Source organism: Oncorhynchus gorbuscha, linkage group LG14 (genome assembly GCF_021184085.1).
Source record: "Oncorhynchus gorbuscha isolate QuinsamMale2020 ecotype Even-year linkage group LG14, OgorEven_v1.0, whole genome shotgun sequence".
NCBI classification, from domain to species: domain Eukaryota; kingdom Metazoa; phylum Chordata; class Actinopteri; order Salmoniformes; family Salmonidae; genus Oncorhynchus; species Oncorhynchus gorbuscha.
Window position 1 is genome coordinate 24,184,896 of NC_060186.1, and position 10,000 is coordinate 24,194,895.

The following is a 10,000-nucleotide window of genomic DNA, read 5'->3' on the forward strand; positions in this document are numbered from 1 at the left end:
GAGGTTTGGAGAGTGGGCATGAATATATATGGGCTGACGGGCTGAAGGATGTTTAATTGGAGACGATAATCAAACGGTAACTAACTCCTCTCAGATGGATGAGAGAGTGTGTGTGTGTGTGTGTGTGTGTGTGTGTGTGTGTGTGTGTGTGTGTGTGTGTGTGTGTGTGTGTGTGTGTGTGTGTGTGTGTGTGTGTGTGTGTGTGTGTGTGTGTGTGTGTGTGTGTGTGTGATCACAGATGGGAGAGTAAATCAATACAGAACAAGGGAACAGAGCAGGAAGCATTATATAATAATACTAAACAGCATGGATGAGTAAAATGTACGCGATGTGAATGAATCAAATATTTCTGCATTGATTGCAATGTACAGTACCGTACTATGCCCACAAAATGTACACATGTCACATAACACCAATCTAAAAGAACAAACCTGGGTGTGAAATGAGTTATTCTCATTCCTGTCAAACCTTCTGTGAAAATATGTATGCCACAAAACTATTTGGAAGCACATACACTTACATGCATCGGCATGCACGCACAGCCCCCCCCCGACACCCCCTCGAACACTCCCACGCTAATATTACGTTTGAACTACAGAGCTAACACAACGTGCCAGTCAACCTCTAGGCTAGCTCTCCAGGTGAACACACATAAAAGAGACACTGAAGAGCTATTAAATGCCGATCTTGACAAGTTTCATACCCGCAACACAACAAAAGATGACTAAACGCGCCCGCTGCATGTTTCCTACCTCCAGCAACCAACCATCAGGTTACCTAGGTTTCCCCCCTTCCTCTCGCGTTCTCCTCGTAAAGTGCCATTTGAATCTGACACCTATTTTATGTCAACCATTTTAAAGTGTGTTTGTACCTGGCTGTTGCCGAGGAGATGAGTGGCATCTCCGAAAACATTGAAAAGGCTCTCCCTGACACCGACGACACCTCCTCCACGGCAGACGAGCAGCCATCTTTGTTCTGCCAGGAACACGTTGTCTTTTGTTGCTGTCTGTTTTCATGTGCCGGTTACAGTACATGAACCTCTTGACTCCTCGCAGGCTGGATGCAACGACGCGGAGTCTCACCCAGAATCTTTAAGGCTGTTTTGTAAAGACATTCGTTTGAAGCAGGGTCCCTTTCCACACTACACCAGCTGTCAGAGAATTACCTGCAGCGCCTCTTCCCAGTCTACTAGTGTAAAGTACATGCCTATCTGTGCAATCCTTTCTTCTACACTGCTCTTAAAGAACATACACAGTCACATGTTTAGTAACCGACTGTGTACCTATGCCCTAGCCTAAATGAGAAACTAAGCTATAAAGACGCCCATACAGTAAACATACTTAGCCGCGTTTACATGGAAGCCTGTGGTACAGTCGCGGGTGGATTCAGTAGGGCAAAGTGAACTGAGTGTACGGCGGATAGGCCACTAATCCGCTATAGCCACGCAGTCTCCCACACAGCCAAAATCTTTCTCAAGTCGCAAGGGCAAACTTCTCCTCTGCACCAGGGCCTCCAGCAGAATAGATACTGTAACCGTATGGTACTTGAAAATAAAGGAGAGCCGCACACTCTAGGAGCTCGGATGCAAAAAAAATGAAATATCCAACGTTTCGACAGCCAAGCTGTCTTCATCGGGGTATAATCACAAACACTGCGGCATGACTCGTTTGTATAGTGTCAAAAGACACACAGGTGTCTGTAATCATGGCCAAGATTGGCCTAATATCATTGGTTAATTATCAAATATTAAAATGGCATGGAAAGAACAGCATACAAAAAACAACAAATGGATTGCATACGATCATAGATCCATTTCAGACGACACAAGCTTACAAACAATTACAATGGCAAAGTCACGATAACCGCAAGAATGGCTTCAGATCAACGTCTACGTTGAGACCGAGGGGAGCAAGGGTCTTTAAGTTAAAGATCCAGGCAGCCTCTCGTTTGAACAATAAACTACCAAGGTCAAAGCCCTCTTCTAGGGAGGGTGACATGTTCGATGCCCCCCCCCCCCCCCCCCCCGAGCAAACCTCTGCCAGTGACATCCACCATGCTGCGCCACGCAGTACATCTTCCCCAGGGGATAAGCACACATAACAGCCATAGAAAAGACATTGTGATAGAAATACACCTGGAGAGAATCAATTCAAAGGAGCGTCTGTTGTCGGCGTGTCCATTGAACAGAGGCATTGATATAATGCACAATAAATGTCTTGTCTGTCTGACTCGTGGGGCCAGTAGAGGTTTGTATATTAAGGCGGTCTGGCTTTCAGTCATTTCTCTTTACACAGACACACATTGGCCCTAGTGTACATGCTGGTGCTACAGACGGCTGTGTAATTAACCAAGCTACCACCGTTGGTTTTGCCTGACCTAAATCCTACAACTCTGGTTTGGCCCTGGTGGGTATCCATATCATCACAGAAGCACAGTGATGGAGTCACAGCACTGTAATGTAAAGGAAGAATCCGCCTCGCCAAAATAGAACAATATCCCAATTTCAAAAGAGTTTTGTGTGGAATTTACATGGACATTTACACCCGTGGAAACGCTCGACGAGATCATTAATTCTCAGTTAATTACAAATCTAATTAGAATATTCCAATGAACGCTTTGGCCCTTTTCTGCTCTCTTTTCGGATGAAGAGAGAGAAAGAGCCAAGCTTCTCCAGCGAGTGGCAACGTGATAACTTGTAAGCTACGGCACGAGCGAACACCTCCCCCTTTGACGTCTCCCACTGACATCCCAGGCAACAAAGCAGACCAATTACAAATGAGCGAATTAACTAAATTGTTGATGGCGCATGAAGAGTTCATTCAGTCCGTCGTCGGCGCCATGACAACACTGAATGCAACCATCGTGGGGGCCCCCCGCGCGTCAATACAAGTTGCCATTGGTGTTTTTGACGCTCTGCACACAAGCCTATCAGGCCCTTTCACGCCAAGTCGGCAAGCCGAAGAGGAGATTTGGGTGTCAATCGGAGATCATTTACACCGAGAGTTGATGTAGCCAGCAAGCCTGACAGTCTATACAAACTATGCGTCAAAATGTCCCAATTGAGATGCAAGCGTGTTTATCTCTTTGTTGGGCCCCCCTCGATTAAGCTCTGCTACTGCGGGAAATGACCCAGAGTAGGCCTCTGCGGCTTCGTCACTGAGAAGCAAAATATGTACAGCAGCTAAGCTCGTCTTAGTTGATGAACGACAACTTTTATACCATGGAGCGTAAGACGTCGTTTCTGCTGTGGGAAAGAGGCACGAGAGGCGCTTGGGCAGGGCGACAGGAAGCTTCATCGGATATCACGGGGGCCGTTGTCTTGGCCCCTGGTTGTTAAACGAAACTGTCATTGAGCTTTGACTTAAAAAAAAAAGTATTAACACAGGAGACTAACGTAATGCACAAGTCATGAAGTAAATTCACAGTGTAAGCTAAGACATGATGATACATGCGGTCGGTCAGTACAGGAAAGGGGGGGGGGGGTGAGTAAGACACAGGGTAGAGAGTACATTCTCAGAGTAAGACCTACTTCAAAAACTGTCCGAAGTCCTCACAGACGCTCTCGCAGCCGGGCCACTTGCACACCCCGTGACCATAGAGGGAGTGGGAGGCTCCGCTTTCATCGTGTAATGAGCTGAGGAGAGAAGAAAGGGAGAGAGGGAGAGACAGGGGAGAGAGAGAGAGGGTGGAAGGGGAGGAAGAGAGACGGGGGAGAAAGAGATGGGGGTGGATAGAGAGAGAGCGAGAGTGAAAGGGAGAGAGGGAGAAAGAAAGAGGCAGGTAGAGTTAGACAGAGGGAGAAAAAAAAGGATGAATCGGAGGTAGAGTGAAGGAGAGAGAGAAGAGTGGACTGGCATCAGATTCATCAAAAAAGCCATAATGGCTTGAGGCTGCTGGTGGCTGTCAGGTTACCATCAGTGACAAGCAGGTCAAAGCAGGTCAATTCAGCCCTGTTCTATTGAATAGTTCAACTGCCAAGGCTGCTAGGTGGAGGGAAGGAGCCTAATTAATCCAAGGATGGAAGTTACTGTCTGCATCTGAAATAGCACCCTATTCCCTATAAAGGGCACTACTTTTGGCCCAGTGCCCATGAGGCTCTTGATGCTCTGGCTAAAGGTAGTGCACTATAAATGGAATAGGGTGTTCCTAATAACAGAAGGGAGAAAAGATGAGAACTAGCAATATGATTAACATCTGATTATTGATCTAGAGGTTTAGCTATCCCCAATGTTATTGCAAACCCCCAAACAATGTGTGAAAAACCATCCAGCCAACCCATTTACAGAGGGACCAATTTTCTTTTCTTATTTTCCCAAACCCCAATTTCTTCATCTTGTAAAGCGATCAGCGGAGGGCTTTCAAGTAAACATGAAAAATCCAGACAGCCATATAATTTTCATCATGAGATGAATGTAATTCATGTTATTTTGAGGACAAGAGGGGGTCCTGCTTGGAAAATGGCACCCGAATAAGTTACGACCCCGAGTAGACAGCACGTCCTATTAAAAGTGAAGGTTTAACCTTTCGGCTCCACTTGTTTCTGTATTTGGGGGGTTGGAGGGTGTGTGTGTGTTTGTGTGTCGGTTGGTGTGTGAGCGCTCACACATGCTTTCTACAGACAGGCTTTCCCTCCATCGATCCACTGTGTGTTAGTAAGCATCTCTCCTTGACAATACGCCGCGTTCGGGGGGACACCAACAGATAAAAGGTGTTTTCTTTCTCTTATTTTCCCTCCCTCCGCCTCCTCCTGTTTTTGTTTCTCCTCTAGGGGGACGTCTGCCTTCCAAAGACATCTTTCTCAATTCCCCGTTTAGTGGCGGCAGCAGATAGCATCGAAACCAATTACACAACACATCCAGCTCCACTGTAATCTCCCCACACCGCTACACCGTGCCACATTCTTCGTATGGCGCAGGAAAGAGCCTTGAATAATGCATAGAACCAGATAGGCAGATATGCGAACGGTGTTTTCTTACAGTCGGAAACCACAAACAAAGGCGGCATCGCAAAGGATAAACATTCTAAAGTACCACCTTGGCATCACGTATTCTGTTTGCATGACAAGAGGTAAGGTAAGGTGATTTCAAACGAAAAGCGCCACTAAATACTTCACGTGCGAGGCGGTTACCTTCGCTTTCTGCTCGCACAGCTGTGTATTGCTGCCGGGGGTCTTCGTCTCCTTGCTTTTGATATGGTGTAAGCAACTGTGTTCAATAGCATCCTACGCTGTCCCTAGGGAGGCCGAGGCTGGGCTTTTGAATGTTACCAAGACACTAATAAACTATTGAACAAACAAACAAAACATCGCGTTCAACCCTGCAGGACCAAATATGTTTTTTTTAGTTGTTGTTTTTCTCTAAACGGGGACAAATACTCTGATCGGTTGTTTCTATAGATAATTATTGAATGTATTTGTACATTATTGAACTCCATGAAACAACAAACAACTACCAGGCGACAACAAGCTTTTTTTTTTGTGTCGTCCTAACTTTTGTGTCTACGATGTGTTGTGTGGCGGGTGGCGGGCGAGTAGCTCACTTTCCGTACCTCTCCCGTTCCCGCTCCCTCTCTCGCTCCCTCTCCCTTCTGGAATTGAGTGCGGGAGACTGGCCGTTGGCGATGGAGTGGTGGGAGATGGGGGGTGACGCTTTAGAAGGGGTGGAGGAGTTAGTCGAGGAGGAGTTGGTAGTGGTCAGGTCCAGGCCGCCGACGCCGTGTTTGATGTCGTTGTCCTCCATGTTGTGGCCGCCGGTCACGTCCTTCCACAACTGTTGGAGATCCGCTGGGCTCAGTCCAGCTGGGAGAGGGGAGAAACAGAGGACCAACACAGTTACAACACAGTTACGCACACACTGCAATGCCTGGGGCTGATTGTCTTGTAGACTACGTCAATACAGAGTCATCACAAACCAACACAAATAGCCTCCTCCTGTTTATTGCCGTCCTTCATCTCTAACTCAGGATTCCATTAAAAAAAAAAAAAATTTAATCAAAAGACACACGGCTACACTGAGAGATTAACTGGGATGATCTCTTGTCAGCGGTTCTACTTAATAAGAATGCAGTGTTCCAATGAAATCTACAGGGAACCACGGGCATTGATCCACAATGGCTGCCACTGGAATACAGTCACAGAGGAAGCAGAATTCAGTTAGCACAAATGATATTATCTAGCTAGATAAACAGGCATCGTCCTTTTGTTTCAGCCTCACACCGGTAATTGACCCCCCTTCGTTTTGTTTCTACCTAGTTGTTGTTGTTGTTGTTTTCACCCCCCCCCCTGCCATTTTGGTAAACACGTGTTTACTTCTTGGCAAAGGCGAGAGAAAATGGAAGCGGCTCCTCTTGTCTCTTTTCTTCACTGCTTACTGTGAGGCAGGCAGGCAGTAAACAACAACAACAACAACGCAGAGAGGGAGGGGTGAGCAGGGAGCGAGGGAATAGTGGGAGAGCGAGAAACACTCACAGACACAGGAAGAGACAGAGAGACAGGCTGAGCTGAGCGAGAGTGGGAGAAAGAGGTAGTAACAAAAAGGGAAGACAAACCAAGAGAAAGTAAGATAGAAACAAAGAGGGAAATAGAAAGAGAGCTAGAGAGAGTGAGCGGTGTGGGCACCAGCAGTCACATGCAATATAGCCCCCCCCCCAGCCCCAGAACCCCTGAAGCACCAGGCTCTCTCCCCTTCACCCTCCTCTCCCCCTTCACTTCCTCCAGCCACCCCCTTACCTGGTGGCATGGTCTGCCCGGGGAGGGCTGCCTGTCCTGGGGCTGGGGGCAGGGAGAGCAGGCCCTGGCGCTGCATGTTGAGCAGGTGCTGCTGCTGCTGGAGCTGTTGCATCTGGAGGAGTTGCTGCCGGAAGACGAGCTGCTGGGTGGCAAGCTGCTGCTGATGCTGCTGCTGCTGCTGCTGCTGCTGTTGCTATAGTGAAGATGAGCAGGAGGAGGAGGAGGAGGAGGAGTGGAGGAGGAGAGGAGCACAAATTACACAAATTAGCAAGAAAGTGGGCACCCACACTGACGACGAAGGATGCTTCCGTTGCCGATGCTGCTGCTGCTGCTGCTTCCATGATCTTAACTACTGCCTGTCTCTCTTCCTCTTTCCTTTCTCTCTCTTTCCTCGCCTTGTTTTTTGCCTCGTTCCTGTTCTATTCTGTCTCCTCCTCTTGCTGAACGAGGCAAAGCTAGGCACACTGGGCTAATAGACTGGCGGACTGCACTCGCCACTCCAGACTGCTATGAGACGAGTCTTCTGTATGATATTAAGCCCTGGGTAATCCCTTCCCCCCCCACAGCTGATAGTTAATTGTCTTCCATTTGCTGATGGTCTATTACAGCTTATGGGGCCGAGGGGAAGTCGCTAGGAGATTTACAGCTACTGAGCACACCAGCGTCTCCCCCCTCCCTCCCCGTCTCCCCCCTCCCTCCACGTCTCCCCCCCACCCTCCCAACCTTGTTTACCACGGGACCAGACAGACAGACGATTGCGTAAGCCCGAGCAAAATGACATCAACAACAACATCAACAACAACAACAACTGCCAAAGCAACCACAGAAAAAAACAAGCAGGAGAGGAAGGGAAAAAGCCCCGACTTTTGTGGCTTAATCAAAACCGTACTATTCCACAGACAAAAATACAACCACAATTCTGAACTATAAGCTGCCGTTATTGCAGGCGCCGATCAGACGGCTAACTGTGTATTACCATGGTATAATACGTTTCTATAAGGGTAAACATGCCAAGAACTGAGCCTCATTTCATTACCAGTTTAGTCCTCAGTGGGCTGTGGATGAGATCTCTGGTGGTCTATTAGGAAACATGGAGCTATCATACAACCTGCTCTGTTAGCTCTACATCTCTCTGCATCTGTATCTCTCTTTCTCTTTCTTCTCTCTCTCTCTCTCTCTCTCTCTCTGTCACTTTCTCTCTGTCTGCCTCTCTTTTTCCTCCACTATTTTTCTACAGTCAGATTCCATTGTGACACTCAAGGAAATGCTTGTTGTTGTAGGAGAATCTTGCCAAGAATTAAAAGACCAAGGTGGCCATCGAGTTGTGGAGAGATGTATGTGTGTGTGTGGGGGGGGGGGGGCAAAACTTGTGATGCGCTCACTGGAAAACAGACTGCATAATGGATCAAGTCATGTGGATTGGACCCACCGTCTCTGGAGAAATAAGGGAGCAATTTCTATTCCATATTTGATGGCGACGGAGGGCTGAAAATTCTATCCACAAATCCAAACAGAAACAAAGCCTCCGGGAGGTCAGCAGCAGCTTCCTGTAGGGTCTGCATAATGGGCTGCTTGAACAGACAGAGAGCGAGAGAGAGCGATGGAGGGAGGTAGGATGGAAGAGAGAGAGCGATGGAGGGAGGTAGAGAGAGATGGAGGGAGGTATGAGGGAAGAGAGAGAGCAGGAGAGAGGTAGAGAGAGAGAGGGAGAGAGGGAGAGAGGTAGAGATAGAGAGAGGTAGAGAGAGAGGGAGAGAGAGAGAGGGAGCGAGGTAGAGAGAGAGGGAGAGAGGTAGAGAGAGAGGGAGAGAGGTAGAGAGAGAGGTAGAGAGAGAGGGAGAGAGGTAGAGAGGGAGAGAGAGGTAGAGAGAGAGATGTGTCTGGGAAAAGGTGTCTGTGATACCTTTTCTTGATCAATTTAACTGCTTCCCACATGTTTTGTTTAGACTTGGCCCCGGCGCAGCGTGCGGCGTGCTACGATGTTCGGCTCCTATGACAGACTGCGAGCCTCGCCCGGTAGACTGGCGGGCTGTCAGTGTGATTTATGAGCGCGTCACACTCTAACTTTTCTGCTGCTCGCCACTAGGCCCAAACCCACAGAAGCAGTTCATTAATCAGCAGACCCTGTGACTCGGTCCTGTCTCTCTCTATCGGCTCAAACTGGGCTTCTTTAGCTATTTAACGTTACGTCCTTCCATTTACATGTTCTAGAAGGAGGGAGAGAACCCCCCCCCCTCTCTCCCCCGGCGGTAGATAACAAGTGCCAGTCCTCAGTCCATCAAACACACACTCAGGCACATACAGTACACATCCAGTAACACTGGGAGAACCACTAGCTGAAAAATTAGAGAACACTACCTTTGGATTAGCTAGCTTGCTCTGTGAAATCCCAGAAACATGGGAAGGTCTCCCCAAAACTACGGCTGCTAACCTGGAAGACTGAACTGAGTGAGACAGCCAGCAGGACATCATCTCGACTTGTTCCCTGCTTTTGTCTTGCCTCCCACTCGCAGGCCATTCCGGGTCTGAAACAGATACGCACCTCTTTTACTTGCTTTCCAGGATGCTGCTGTTGTAAAAGCTGCAGGTGTAGCTGCTCCTGTTGCTTCTTATAAAACTCCTGCAGATGTTGCTGGGAGGGGAAGAAAGAGAGATAGATGATTAAAAAACAAAACATTCCAGGTGACCCAGGAGAATGTCCATATTGTCTTCTGGCTATGTAAATAGACATTGGCAAATGCTTCTTTTCTCTTGGTGTCATTGGAACGGCGTGTGACGTTTTGGGCCGTTGAAAGCCTTCGATTTACTCAGACAGAGTATATTGACCGTATGGTATAATACTGTAGCAATGTGTTGGTAAGGTTCACGAGGAGTCTGTTTACATTCTAGAGCAGCAGCAAAAAGAGCATTTGCCAAGGTTCTGACACGTTGCAATTCATTTTGTATTTTATTTTGGGAAAATGAGGTGCCACAACAACACCGACACATGTTGGTTACGAATAACACACAGTGGAAGTGCCATAAATAATCGTATTCATTTGCTAGCAGGGGACACACATACTGTAGTCTCGCTCTCCCGCCATGTCTTCTCCATATGGACTTTAAATGGCCTCGCACAGTACTGGAGGGGGGGGCACAATTAATCATATTAACTAGAATACAGTTTTTGGTCTAATGTCTTGACAGGCACTGAAATGCTTTAAAGTGAATGCAGCTCGAAGGACCCGGATTCATCACTCTAAAAGTAAGGCGTTTCACACTCATCACACATAA

General features: G+C 47.7%; 1 protein-coding gene across 17 annotated transcripts in view; it reads right to left on the bottom strand.

Moving 5' to 3' along the window:
- The window catches only part of LOC123994671 (forkhead box protein P2-like), a 118,604-nt gene that overhangs the window by 25,792 nt on the left and 82,812 nt on the right, over positions 1–10,000 (bottom strand). For 8 of the 17 annotated variants that reach the window (XM_046297566.1, XM_046297561.1, XM_046297560.1 and 5 more), the window contains 5 exons: positions 9,789–9,848; positions 9,270–9,359; positions 6,728–6,920; positions 5,539–5,797; positions 3,530–3,634 (listed from right to left, as the gene is read on the bottom strand). In XM_046297566.1, coding sequence (XP_046153522.1) covers positions 3,530–3,634; positions 5,539–5,797; positions 6,728–6,920; positions 9,270–9,359; positions 9,789–9,848 — 707 coding nt within the window. The remainder of the gene's footprint in view (positions 1–3,529; positions 3,635–5,538; positions 5,798–6,727; positions 6,921–9,269; positions 9,360–9,788; positions 9,849–10,000) is intronic. The other 9 variants (XM_046297562.1, XM_046297559.1, XM_046297558.1 and 6 more) reach the window with 5 other exon arrangements.